Source organism: Sinocyclocheilus anshuiensis, unplaced genomic scaffold (genome assembly GCF_001515605.1).
Source record: "Sinocyclocheilus anshuiensis isolate Anshui unplaced genomic scaffold, SAMN03320099.WGS_v1.1 scaffold942, whole genome shotgun sequence".
Classification (NCBI taxonomy): Eukaryota; Metazoa; Chordata; class Actinopteri; order Cypriniformes; family Cyprinidae; genus Sinocyclocheilus; species Sinocyclocheilus anshuiensis.
The window spans coordinates 107,118-121,859 of NW_015536531.1; the positions used below are offsets into that span (position 1 = coordinate 107,118).

The 14,742-nt window shown below is 35.8% G+C and overlaps 1 protein-coding gene across 1 annotated transcript in view; it reads left to right on the forward strand.

Annotated features, from left to right (window-relative positions):
- The window catches only part of LOC107694925 (usherin-like), a gene marked incomplete at its 5' end in the record, with an annotated part of 173,335 nt that overhangs the window by 105,130 nt on the left and 53,463 nt on the right, over window positions 1-14,742 (forward strand). Inside the window, 5 exons of the mRNA XM_016494643.1 lie at window positions 3,414-3,637; window positions 5,208-5,257; window positions 8,482-8,696; window positions 9,808-9,962; window positions 12,406-12,604. Of these exons, the coding sequence (XP_016350129.1) occupies window positions 3,414-3,637; window positions 5,208-5,257; window positions 8,482-8,696; window positions 9,808-9,962; window positions 12,406-12,604 (843 nt within the window). The remainder of the gene's footprint in view (window positions 1-3,413; window positions 3,638-5,207; window positions 5,258-8,481; window positions 8,697-9,807; window positions 9,963-12,405; window positions 12,605-14,742) is intronic.

Genomic DNA, 14,742 nt, shown 5'->3' on the forward strand with positions numbered 1-14,742 from the left:
ACTTTAATCATGCCTAATAATCTCAGTTAATATCCTTGAGCAATTAAAGCATTTTGCATGGCTCAACTACTAATCACAAAGTACAGACTCCTAATGCTTTTTTGTTTGGTTTAGGAATAGTGGTGTCAGACCACTGATGGTGACGGTTCTGATGTTTTAATGTTGTTTTAATAACAAGACTGTGTATAGTAGTTTATGTTTTTAAAGATTTTATACATTAAAATTAGGTAATGTGTTAGGTAAAACTTGTCTTGAGTTTTTTTTTTAATGTGAATTGTTAATGTTAAATGTTTTTAAAATGTTAATTTGGATGGATGGATGGATGGATAGATAGATAGAAATTAATATTAACTATGATTATGCTGTAAAATATTGTAAATTGTTAACTAATGCATGTACAGTTAACATATGCAACCTTGTGTAAATTGTGTCATGGATGTGTTTTTTGCATTTAAAAAAATAACTCAAGACGCAGGGCAGTGGAATGAAAAACACAAGGTCTAGAGACTTATTTTTTTTAAAGTTGAACTTTTAAACTGAGCATCTAGTGTTTAGAACACTGCGTCATGAAAAGACTTGAGCACGGTCAAACACGTCCATATAGCACATGTTTAAATAGAAAAACAATGGAAAGGCAGTGCAGCGGAATGCAAATACACATTATTTGTGAATGGCACCTTACGGTTTAATTTCAAAACTTTATTTTATTCCAAAAGTAGAAGTAGAAAAAAAAACCTAGAGCAACCAAGTGATATTCAAAAGTGCCATTTGTTGCATTTCTGTCATGTGCATTACAAGTTTTATGTTCAAACTTAAATCTCCCCCTTTTGTTCCTCCTTTCAGATTCCCCAAAGAGCAGTGAAAATATTACTGCTACCCAAGCACTTTTTGTCACATGCAACCGCGGCCAATGGATGAAATGAAGAAAGTCAGTTTAATGTGCTGTCCTTTCACCTCTCCCTCAGGAATGCTTGGAATAAATAAATGAATGAAACAGCCAGGGAACAATGTTTTTTAAACTGACCGTTTGATAGCTTTGAAACATTCCTTTTTTCTGTTCCTCCAGTGGCTAAAGTATATTTTATTTAACCAGGATAAATACATACTGTAGCATGTAACATGCACCTGACAAATGAGTTAAAAATGCTTGCAAATGATCATTTGAAAGAAAAAAAATGGATTAATAAAGCAAAAAAGCACATTTTCTTTCAAAAATTTGTAATGTTCACTATATAAAGCTAGAGCACTATGAAGTTCTTTTGCTCTGTGAGTATGACTTTGAATGTGCTCAGCCATCACTGTTTTTTAAAAAGTGCTTTTGTTTGTTTGAAGTTTTAGTTTTACGATCCAAAGGCTTGTGTAAGCCACAGCACACATTTTTATCAGTTGCTCACTGCATGCTAAATATTTACTTATCATTAAGTGAATGAACCTTAATTCACACAGCCTAAGCACCTTATGCTCGCCTGTGTTCACTCGCACTCTAATGAATGTATGCAAATCCATCATAAATCTGAAGATTAGCTAAATCATTTTGCAGTGCTTAAAAAAACAAAGCGTGAGCTAAAAGGGTGCTCATGTTTTTGCGCCGTGCCTACACCAGATTTAGAGGGGCAGTGGCTTTCCCTTCTGTTATATTCATAGCACGACAAAGGTGGAGATGAAGGAAAATGAATTGTTTTAGCTGACAGGCCAAGGTCAAGTGCGGGAAACAAAATAGAAGGACATCCCCAGCTAAGAGGTCAGGGTGTCAAAGTTCACTGGTCTTTGAATGAAATATCATGAAAAATGCACCGGGGCAGGGATGGGATGGGATGGCAGAGCTATTTTGGAAAAATTGTTGAGCTGTTTATTTGCAAGTCATTGGAGCTGAAGTAATGCACCCTGGGAATTGCCACCAAACACAGCGCTGCAACATCTGCTGTCCCTAAGTGAGTTAGAGCACGTCAGACATCTTTATGTCACTGCAGAGCCGTGATGGATGCGGCCCCTAGAAAACGTTGCATAAAAATCTGCTGCGCCGTTTTGGCCGTTAAGTGAAATTACTATTTAAATTAATGGCGCTGTCACAGTTTATCTGTGCAAAGAATGAACGCTGATTAGGGTATTAAACAATTAGCAATTTATCATACTGGTGGTTGATGGTAATTATAGTAGTGATGGTTTACCCAAGGAAATAAACCAGGAGTCACTTCCTGTTAGAAGAATATTAAACTGCTTTTCAGAAAATTCTATTCTTTCTTCCCTCTGCCACGATCTCTAATGCTATAGCATGTTCGAACAGTTTCATCTTCTTGGTCCTTATTACAGTTCCTGGCATATGCCTGAAAATACAGTTTTATAGTTTGCATATTAATGCAAGCTTTTCTCAAAATGTTTATTGAGTAATATGTAGTATAAGCAATCTGACCGTCGATGTATGCTAGCGTTCAAAAATATGGGGTCAGTAAGTCTCTTCTGCTCACAAAGGCTGCATTATTTTTAATCAAAAATGCAATAAAAATAGTGATATTGTGAAATATTATTACAATTTAAAATAACTGTTTTGTATTTTAAGATATTTTAAAATGTAATTCATTCCTGTAATGGCAAAGCAGAATTTTCAAGAAACATTCCTTATTATTATCAATGTTGAAAAAGTTGTGCTGATTAATATTTTTGAGGAAACTCTGATACTTTTTTGGGGGGATTCTTGGATGAACAAAGTCCAAAAGAACAGCATTTATTTGAAATAGAAATCTTTTGTAATATTCTGAATGTTTTTACTCCCACTTTTGATCAATTTAATGCATCATTGTTGAATAAAAGTATTAAAAAATAAATAAATAGAAATCTTACTGGCCCCAAATTTTTGAACAGTGGTGTCAAAGCAGGTATTTTAATACCCCTCAAACATAGCTGTGTTTGCAAGGCTGGTGCGTGTTTGTTGAGTCAGGCCTCAGAGAACGCTGTGATGCTTTTAGAGGTAATAGGAGAGGATGCAGATATGTGCGCTGATGGGAGGAGACAGTGGCCAAATCACCAGGTGAAGCTGATTCCTCATGCAGCACGGCCGTCTGCATCATTTACATGTCAGCTGCGCATGCAGCTCTCTGACATCTGACATGAAACGTCCCATGAGCTGTAATGGCCACATGTTGGATTATAAAAAATGTGCATGTTTATATGTCAAAGATGTTTTCATATGCGTTATTAGTTGTGTTCCAGTTTAGTTTTGAGATTCCCTATGGCAACAGTGCTGCAGTGTACCAGGATGAAGTCTGAATAAATTCTAAGTGCCATTCAGACAACGTTCTAAACTGCAATTCATAACTTTACTGCATTATTACAATGGATTATGATTAAGGCTCTCTTGCTTATTAAAAAGCAGTTTGCGTCAGCATTTTCCATGTGTATAAATTTGTTTTACATAGGCTTCATCTGCTGTGGAGAGCACTACATCAACACATCCACTTCCTGGTGCTGCACGGGTCCCGGCGGAGAGTCTAAAGTCCATGTGGTGGAGAACAGGATGGCGTCGCTGAAGTGCTGCTGGTCAGAGGTGATTGATCAGGAGGAAGAGTGTTGTAATGGAGTGGGCTTCAATCCGCTCACATCTGTGTGTGCTGACAGAGCCCCGGCCAGCATCCTCATCCTGGTAATTAACACTTTCACTCAGAGTGACATATTCACTGTATGCTCGTTCAGCAATAGTTCTTCAGGATGAAGACTTAGTGGAGACTTTGCCCTCAAGCTGTTCTGTAGTGTCACGCCAGTTTCTCAAACTCAGATTATAGCAATGCTTTGCCAAAATTTTCCAAAACAGATTATGGAGAGACTAGTACTGTGTAGCTAGACTTTTGACTAAATGTCTGGTCCACACTTTAGCTAAGAACTGCCACTGATAGAAAAAAAGTTTTTTTTGTTTTGTTTTGTTTTGTTTAGGTGCGGGTTTATCAGAAACCATTGATCCCACTATAATAGAGGGAAATTTTAAATTTATTCAAATCAGCCCTGTGTGAAAAACAAGTGCTCTTTATACCTTTAAAAAGAGTACTTATTATGGAAATATACTTAAGTGTAAACTATATGTAATTGCATGTTAATTACAATAAATTAAAATTTATTATAATTAAAATTTATATGACATTTAGTTACTTAAGATTAGTACGTCTTAAGTACATCCTTGTATGTAATTTAATAGTTACTTCTATTATCTTTGAAATAGGGCTAAAGCGTTCTGCTGAATGTGCTCACAAGCATTTATAGTTAACTAAAATATACTTTAATATAATTTATATTGAAATATGTACAGGTATGCCAGGTATTTAAATATATTTGTAATTATACATTTGTTGCAATTTAATACATTTAAAATGTTAACTTTAGAAGTTATTATTTTAAGAAAACCTGATTTTCCATAAACAGAACACAGTAAGTATAAATAAAATTTACCAGAATGCAGTTCTAGTCATGGATGTCTTAAGTTAACTTACTACAAAAGTATTTCAAACCAAACTCTGATCCCACTAACATGGCAAACTTTTTGACAAATCAAATGACTATACAATCTTCAAAAGTGTTCATTGTAGAAATTCAGTATCTTATAAACACAAATTTGATTATAAAATATTTTGGCCTCAGTCCTGGAAATTGCGTGAAGCCAACCAATCAGATTAGAGCTGCCTGATCCAGACTTTTATATTCAGTGTGCATCAGACAATCAGCAAATAGACTGTGAGATGAGACTTGGAAAAGACTGATTTTATTTTTTTATTTTTTATAATTAGCTGTTAGATTTAGCGCTGATAAATTATCAGTGTTAAAGACTGTTATTGGGTAGGTGTTTTAGTAAAGTAGTTGAGTTTTAAACTTAAGCTGCCATGATGTAAAGTGGAGGTTGGAAATATAAGGCACAGAGCAGTGATGTATCTGCTCCTCTCCTCAGGAAGTAGGCACTCACAGTCACACTTCATTAATCAGATTTGCTCGCTGTAACACAAGCTCATCGCGCACCCAGCTTGAGCTCACAAGGAAAAGAAAGAGACCAAGAAAAGAAAACTATGATGGCGGTCATTAACTTGTAATTATGTCATTAAGGGGCATCCGTGCTATTTATTGAGACAGAGGACTCCATACACACCCGCTGGCAGGGGTACTTTGACACACAACAGTTGTCTGATGACTGTTGTCACTAATGAGAGTGTGTGTGCGTATGTGTCCTTTAGGAGAAATGCCGCCCCAGTACGGTGTGTCCTGTGTCGGTGGCCGCAGGAGCGTACTGAACTAAAACTGCAACTAAAACTTTTTTTAAATCTTTTAAAAATAGTTATTGAAATAAAATATAAATATTACAAGAAAAACTAAAAATGAAAAAACAAAGTTAAAAAGACATATTTAAAGAAAACAAAAAAAACAATAAAATTACAGAAAAATAACAACATTACTTGGATTTAACTATATATATTCTAATGAAAAATAACCCTGCTCTACTCAATCACACACTCCCTTTTTTTGAAAATGTTGGCAATTTTTATATTTCACAGATCAGGGGACACATCCTTGTATGTGAAAAAATAAAATGACTAATAGTTAAGAAAAAAAAATACATTTTAAGTGCATTTACATTTTTTATGAATATATATGTATATAATAATAATAATTAATTAATAATATATTATTATAGAATAATAATAATACATAATATATAATAATATAAAAGCAGGGCCATCATCAAGAGGAAGGAGCTGAAGGAGGCATATTCTGTAAACAGCGTTCTTGGGCCCAAAGGAGAGAAAGCCCACTTTTTTCCCGAGCCCTGTGAATTTAAGCAACAGCCCTGCAAACAAGAACTAAATGTATCCAATAAACAAGAAATGGTATATGCCCAACATGCTCTTTTATGTAAAGACATCAAACCGAATGGCTCACGCACGCACACAAAAAAAAGAAAGTGTCAGTCATTTCGGGGATGTTCCTCACACTGTAAACATCTGCACATTTTATGTGGTCACAAGACCAGATGCTTTAGTGTGTATTAATTGTCGTGAGTCATAAATCTCACCTGCTATTTCAAACTCATCATTAAAACTTTAAGGGCGTTTAGAGCGCTCCCTTGACTGGCACACTTATTTATCTTTTCAGGGGGAGCGTTGGCCCCTCTTACTGGCTCAACCTCATCTGAGGTGTTATTTATTTGGTTAGTTACGTCTGTTTAATCAAGACTAATGCCGGAGTTGAGGAGGCTGGCTGGCACGAGGAGAGTGATTCTAGTCAGCGCTGTGCCACCATCTGGCAGAAGCGTATAAACCTGTCGTGGCCCTGCACTGCTCCAGATGTTTCTCACACCCCCATACCCGTACCCCGGAGAAAGATGACACTGAGTGCTCTCGGACAAATGCTGCACAAGCGTTGATTTGCCAGCCACACAAATATGAACGATTTCACTTCCTCCTGACTTTGTGTAGCAAACACCCTTGAGGCCTTTTTGGGGTATTGAGAATTTTAAAGTCAAAAATGTAAAGTGAAATAAAAAATGACCCTGATTAAATCTATCCTTGTGTGCCTATAGTGTTGTGACCATTATATGTTGTTTTAATAGAAAAAAAATTGTTTTACTTCCAAATGGAGTAACTTTTTTTTTTTGACAACACCCTCCTCCAAAATCCACCTTGCTCCATTCTAGAATGAAACACCCACTATAGAATCAAATCAGTTCCTTACACAGGGTTTCCGCGGGTCCTTAAAAAGTCTTAAATTTAGTTATTAAATTTAAGGCCATAAAAAGTCTTAAATGGTACAAGAAAGTCTTAATTATGATTTCAAGAGGTCTTAAATTTGTGGACGGAAAGACTAGAATTGCTATATGGCTGAATGTGACGATTAAACTTCAAAAGGCTATGATTTCATTATATAAACATTAGCGCTGCAGGTTTAGTCAGGTGCTGCGCTGATTTGTGGACTGCTGTTACCGCTTTATTTCTGCCTTTCCGAAAGCACCTCCTGCTGGCAGAGAATAAATTTGCATTTTCAATAAGTCATTCTGTTGTTTTTGTTCAGACCAATGTGAAAATCAACCCATGTTTTTACGCTGCAAACATGCAGTTGTAAATGTGAACCGGTGGGTCGACAAGAAGATAATTCATTATAAAAATCTCAACAATTAAGACAGTAAAATACATTTGTGTGTTATTTAATTAATATAATGATTGATAATTGTTTAAATTAATGTAATAATTGATACTTTTGACTCATCCCTTTTCTTAAAAATGGTTTAAAGGCTGAAATGTGAAGTTTATCATTTTGTAAAATTTTGTTTTTGAGAAAACTTGTATCTGAACTGAAAATCATGCTTTTTACTGTCATTTTACAGTTTAATATGTTAGCATAGACATTGCCCTACGCTACTCATATGGTATTAATTTTATTTGTGCAGGTCTTAAAAAGTCTTAAATTTGAGCTTTAAAATCCTGCAGATACTCTGTTACTGATAAAATTACCGTACATTTTTTCTTGTTGAAAATATTTAAAATTACAGAAGGGTTGCAAATTTTATTTTGTACTAACTTCCTCCATTAAGATTCATTCCAGCTGAATCCAGTTCTATTTCAACTGAAATTTAATTGAACCACTTTAAATAGTCATTAGTTAGTAGAAATAGTATGTTTTGTATTTACAAAAGAAAAGAAAAATAGCAAATTGGTATTTCTTAATGTACAAGCAAATGCTTTATTTATTTTTTAATATTATAAAAAAATACGGGATTAGTTTCCACTGTTATGCCGATGATACTCAACTATATATCTCAACAAGACCAGATGAAACTTCTAAATTATCTAAGCTAACAGAGTGGCGCTATATAAATAAAGGTGACTTGACTTGACTTGACTTGACAAGCAAATGCACATAATTTAAAAATGTTACTTATATATTTACTTCTGTACTTGTATATACAATTTTAGTTTTATGTAATTAAGTAGAATTTTAGTAAATAAGTTAGTTTGCTTAAATATTATTATTATTATTATTATTATTATTATGTTTTTATTTACAAAATAAAATAAAATAAAAAGTAAATTGCTATTGCTTAATGTACGAGCAAATAAACAGAATTTAAAAGTTTAATTTTAAAAGTTTAATTTTACAAATGTTGATTTTTTTTTTTTTTTTGTAATAATAATACTTTAGCTTGGTCAACTTTAAGACTGTGTCTTGTCCTCTTAGAAGGGTATTTTGTCATCCTGTCACTCCTATAAGTGCCTGTCTGATGAAACACATCTCGGAGATTTACACCCATGACTCCCCAAACACACGTTTACAACAAACCACTGTACTTCTGATAACAAAGAGCATTACAGTAAATGCAGGGTCCTTGGGTACTCTTTAAATTTTAGTCTTTTTTTAGTGTGAAGACTGAGACTCTATAGAAACTCTCCTGTGGTGTCGTCAAGAGGTTTCATGGGAATTCTGAGGAATGTGTGTGTTTGTGTGACTGTGTGTTCTCTGGTATGCCATTTCAGACACTGAACTGGACCCTTACACCAGTTATGAGTATAGGATTGGTGCCTGGAACAGCTTTGGCCGTGGGTCCAGTCCCTCCTCTCATGTCACTACTAAAGAAGATGCGCCCTGGGTTGTGTCTCCTCCTCAATGGAGCCATGTGGGTCTGCGTGATGACATCATCCAGCTTGAATGGTCAGCCCCTAACAAGCCAAATGGTAATTATCTCATAAAGGTGGTGCTTGACTTATATTACATCCCTCTGTAGCAGAGTGAAACCAATCCGTTGTCCTTTAAATATGTGAATTTATTTACAATGTAATATTATATATAAATGAATTTGAGAATGATTTGAGGTCCTGATGAAACCAGTCTGTTCTAATTTCATAAAGATATATATTTTAGTTACAATATATTCTAATATATAAAGTAAAATATACATTTAATTTATTAGATTGATTTGAGGTCCTGATGACACCAGTTTACAGATATTGTAAATGTCAATTGATTGCTAAGAATTGGGATTTATTATTTCTTCCTTTTACAAAGCGTTATTGTTTCCAGCTTGGAAATGTATAGCAAGTAACTAAAATGCACATTTCATAGCCATACAGGGTACACTGGCTACTAAAACAGTGTAGTTTGTGATTGTTTGAACCTTTGCCAGGAACTATAGACAGACACTGAACCTCTTGGAAATTTTATGTCTTTATAGTTACAAACTTTTTGAATTAATAATCCTACATAGTTGGACTTCTTTTTTCCCCTCAAATCAGAGCACATCATTTTTGTGGTTTCTTGCTGTCATGGTAATATTGTCATACGTTTATTCAGTAGAAGGTTTGGTTATGTAAATGATTAATCACGGAGTGAATCAGTTTGGGTAATCCACGCCTGAAGTCGTGACTCTCAGAAGATTTACTCACATTTTCCCCAACAAACTGGAAACAGGCTTTTTCTTCAGGCTGTAATGATATGACAGAGTGGAACTAGCTGATTGTTTTATCATCACTCCTCTGAAGACCTGCCTGTTATTAAGCGTAATCTGCATAGCTTGGTAGAATAATTTATGAAGAATGAAATTCACATGCGCATAAACACTAAGTGAGAATAACAAGCTTCATTTTAGGGAACTTCTGTGCCACTTAATATGTAAAGAAACATGCTGATTGCTCATTAGGACTTCACTCTGTGTGCTAATCAAACGGCATTGCCACCCAATCTGTTGTGATTTTGAAAGAAAGTTAGTCCACCGGTTTCACTATTGTACTGAGTGGAATATGTGTTGAAGCTACTTTTTGACCCTGTGTGTTTTTTGTACTATGATAGGTGAGATAAGTTACTATGTGATCCTGCGTGATGGACAGGAGCGCTACCGTGGCACTGATCATAGCTTCACTGATGCGGGAGGAATCCGACCTTTTCAGGAGTATGTGTACCAGCTCAGAGCCTGTACTGCTGCCGGCTGCACAGACAGCTCAAAAGTGAGTCTGTTTCTCATCTGCCTCTCATCTTAATCCTTGTAGGCAGAAAATCATGCACAATACAGTGGTAAAGTATATTATTTCTGTTCTTCTACTGGTGCCAAATGGTATTGCAGCAATAATGACTGTTTCCATACAGGTTTCCCAAACACAACCTACCATCTGTTGACCAAATAAACAATCCCTCCCCAAACGTACACTATCGGTTGAGACAATATTGCTGTGTCGGGCTGGTAGGGATGCTCTGGTCTGACACAGCAACATTGTCTCAACCAATGGTATAACATTGGTTCAACGTTTGTGTAACATATACTATACCACCAAAAAGACACAGTGTTACACTTTATGTGGAAAGAATTCTACAAATGACTTTGTTTCTGCTCATTAAACTGGGACAGGAAAAAATATTTAACATCTGTTATGAGTAGAGATCGACCGATATATAGATATATGTTTCCCGATATGTAAGCATTTTACCATAATCGGATATCGGTTTTGTAATATCGGATTCACCGATAAATGCCGCCATCTTGTGGGTGTTTTGAGAATTGCCCGCAAGATCGCCATTGCAGCGCATCTGAGGGGAGACGAGACAACAACAACGGCATGGTGCAGGTACTTGATTTGCTGTAGTTAGTAAACTTTATTTAACATAACAGCCATTTATGCACAAATTAGATGCATTACATAAATGCCTGATATGTTTATGCAGCTTGGCTCTAAGAAATAGAGACCAACTCACGGAGTCATGTAAAATAATCCGTCAAGTCCTGTCCCAATAAAGACGTAACTTTGCCTGAATTAAATATGCATCCATGAATGAGTGCATTTTGGAAATAAAAGCGCTGAATTTAATTCTCTCTCTGTTGTCTGCTCATCATTAGTCTCGTGAAGTCGGAGTCACGTAGATAATCCATCAAGATCCTCTCCCAATAAAGACGTAACTTTGCATGAGTTAAATAATACAGCCATGAATAAGCGCATGTTGGAAATAAAAGCGCAGAATTTAGTTCTCTCTTTGAGAAATGCAATAAAATACGATGTTTTGTTTGTTATATTTCAATATTCCAGAGAATATTATTCAGTGAATTAACATTATCCAGTGAATTATTCTTGACTCTGTAGCTATTAAACAGCTTGTTAACCTACTAAAACTGTAGTTTAAAATGAAGTTGATATGACTCCTGTCCTTTATTTATTTTCTCCATTTGAAAACATTAGACATTTATTTTTCTTATTGTTAATATTAGTGTTGTTGCTGTTGATGCTTTTTATAAATAAAATGTTTTTTTATTGGTGTAGTATGAAGATTAATTTTAACATGAAAGACTGCTAATTTTCAACACTAAAAAAAAAAAAAAAAGATGACTGAAAAGTTCTTACTTCACTCAGTCATTTATTTACTTTATAACAGTAAATAAATATCGGTTCTGCATATCGGTTATCGGGCACATAAACATGCAAAAAATTGGTATCGGTTATAAAAAATCTATATCGGTCGATCACTAGTTATGAGTATAAATGACTTTAAACATGTTTGTCGAAGGTACTTTTCAAGTGGAAAAATGGTGCACATTTACAATCACTGCATATTTTCCTATTGTCCTTGGTCTTTGTTATAGTCCTACCAGCAAGTATTACGAGCATTGTCTAAGAGCAACAAAACACTTGTAAAGGATTGCAGGAGTCGTACTCCCTCTTTCATTCCAATGTTATGTCGCTAGTGCCAAGTAAACAGGATATTTCTAATGGCAGGCTAATGGAAGCAGAGCAACAGCTGACTTCCTGCCATAATTGTTGTCTCCTTGTAATAGCTGTCAGCGGCTCAGCTGATGAAAGAGCAAATTAACCTGTCTATCTTCTCTTTTTATGTCTAATTTAGGATCCGATTATCAATAACCACACAGATCTGCTAGAGGCAAAGTACAAAGAACATCCCAGAGCAGTGTTAGGTCCATTTTTCTTTCCACACACCTTCGGGGTCTTTCCCGGCACACCAATTGGCCACCAATGATCCAGTACTTCTTTCTTCTTCCCCATCGCACAATCGTTTTTAAGTGGAGCAGGATTAACTTGTACACCTGCAAGCATTGCCCAAACAATTGCAATAATTGTCCGACCCAATACAAGGGGAGCAATTACCACGGGGCACCCTGTTGCCACTCAGCTGGACCCTGCTCAGCCAGCTCTGTCGGTGGGAATGAGGAACCTGATTTAATCTTTGTGAACACTCTGCAGGCTCACAAGCACATCAGGCCAGCGCCGGGCCAGCCTACACGTAGCCGGAAAAAAAAAACCCTTAACCACTTCTTGCAGCCCTTTCCTAATAGTCTGCCACTCCTAAAGACAAGAGTTGAAACCACTAGTGACATTCTATTAGAGCAGGATATCCAAGCCTCCATTAGGGCAAATTGCTCTGTAATTCTTTTTGGTGTGTGTGCAGGTCGTGGCAGTGACTGTCCAGGGGGAGCCAGAGGGAATTGCTGCTCCGGTGGTGAGCGTGCTGGGGCCCAGGGCCCTAAGGATCAGCTGGGTAGTTCCGGCCAAACCGAACGGTATCATCCGAGAGTACCGCATCAATCAGAGCACCGTTGGAGTCATCCACACACATACAGAAGGGGAGATGGCTTATAATGTCACAGGTATTACAAATACACTACTTTTCAAAGGTTTGGGGTCAGTATGGTTTTTTTTTTTTAAGAAAAAATATTAAGCAAGTTTGCATTAAAAAAGGTCTAAGGTGACTTATACTTTTACATTGTTACAAAAAAATTGTTTCAAATAAATGCTGTTCTCTTGAACTTTCTATTTATCAAAGAATTCTGAAAAAAATTTATTGTTTCCACAAAGATGTTAAGCAACTGTTTTTTTTAACACTCATAATAATAAGAAATGTCCCTTGAGCACCACGTCAGCATATTAGAAGGATTTCTGAAGGATCGTGTGACACTGAAGACTGGAGTAATGACTGCTGGATATTCAGTTTTACCATCACAGGAATACATTTCATTTTAAAATATATTAAAATAGAAAAAAATTATTTTAAATTGTAATAATGTTTTTCAGTTTTTACTGTATTTCTTATCAAATAAATGCATCCTTTATGAGCATAAGAGGCATCCTTCAAAAACATTAAAAAATCTTATAGACCTAAAACTTTTGAATTGTAGTGTAATAATTAGGGATGCACCGATACCACTTTTTCCAGTACTCGCCCTGGTCTCTGAATAATTTTTGGTTTCGCTGTATATCCTTTGGTTATTTTCACACTTAATTATGCCCATTAAAATGTATTTTACAAGTTTTTGTTACTTTCACTGTTCGTTTTTTTGCTCTATGGTACATCATCTTTCAGTCCACTCAGCGCGTTTTGTTTATCAGCTCGCGCACATCAGCTATACAGGCATTAATACTGAATGTTTAACGTTATATTCATTGCATACATATACTTCGTAGTAGACATCCTTCGTAGTAGACAACTCCATTCTGCTGTCTGTTGTTCTGTTGTCGGTGTTTCATTGTCTGATTATGGCGCTTATCACATGCTGTGTGGTATCGGCGTTTGGTATCGGGGCATTTTAACGAGTACGATTATGAGTACAGGAGACCAGTATCGGGCCCGATACCGATATCGGTATCGGTGCATCCCTATTATAATAATTTTATTTTTATTTATTTTTGTTTTATTTTAATAATTTGTTTTAGGACCTTAATATAAATAATTTAAACATTTCATGTGGTGAATTATAAATAATAAATATCCCTAAAATTAGTGTAACTAAGTAATGGCGGAGTATATTTTGAACTGTAAAACTGATTAACATGATTAACATTCTTGTATCTTTTACCTATAGACTATTAAGCAGCAACACTCTGTGTTATGTTGAACTTTAAGAACTTTAACTATCGAAAGTACTGAATGCAATAGAGAGAAATAAAGAGGAAAGTCAGAAAGCGAGTGATGAATCAGTTTAGCAGCGGAGAGCAGCCACCCCCTACATGCTGCCCCATGCTGGCCCTGACGGCAGCAGCAGTGAGAGTAAGAGAGTGAGGATCCGCCGTGTCTCCTCCACGTGCCCTGCCTTTATTTATGCATGCTGTTTCTGGAAGCAATCTAATGACTGAATTTACACCTGATTCCCGCAATGAGCAGCCAGCCTGCCCATCACTCCTGAGGCCTCCGCTGATTTGTGGGGCTTCTTTTATCTGCCTGGGAGAGGAGCAGTGTTCCTGGCCCTGAGCCATCCGTCACCACCGCAAGGGTACGAGCACGGCACACTCCCACTTTCAGTGCCACCCGACTCGGCACAGCCCAGCACATGGCAATGGACAGCTGCACAACAGCCAGCATACACAGAGAGAGGGATTTAGATTAAGTGCTCACAAACATCGTTCCAAGCCAGATTTACATTTTCTCTAAGCAGTATCTGTTTTATCTGTTTTTGTACTAAAAGTTTGTATTATTATTTTTATTATGATCATAATATTAATACAATAATATAATAATCCATCAATTTTTTTTTACATTTTTGTACACAATTAATATAGTCACTAATTATAATGTCTGCAACAATAATGTAATATTTAGAGGATTTAGATGATTTTCTCATCAAATATTGATGCATGCATCAATGCAATTTATTATTATAATTAGTATATAATTAAATTAAATTCAGTAAATTCAGGTAAAATTCAGGTAATCATTTGGAGGCATTATTATTATTATTATTATTATTTCTTAATGATACTAATGATGATGATAAGAATAATTCACAGAAAT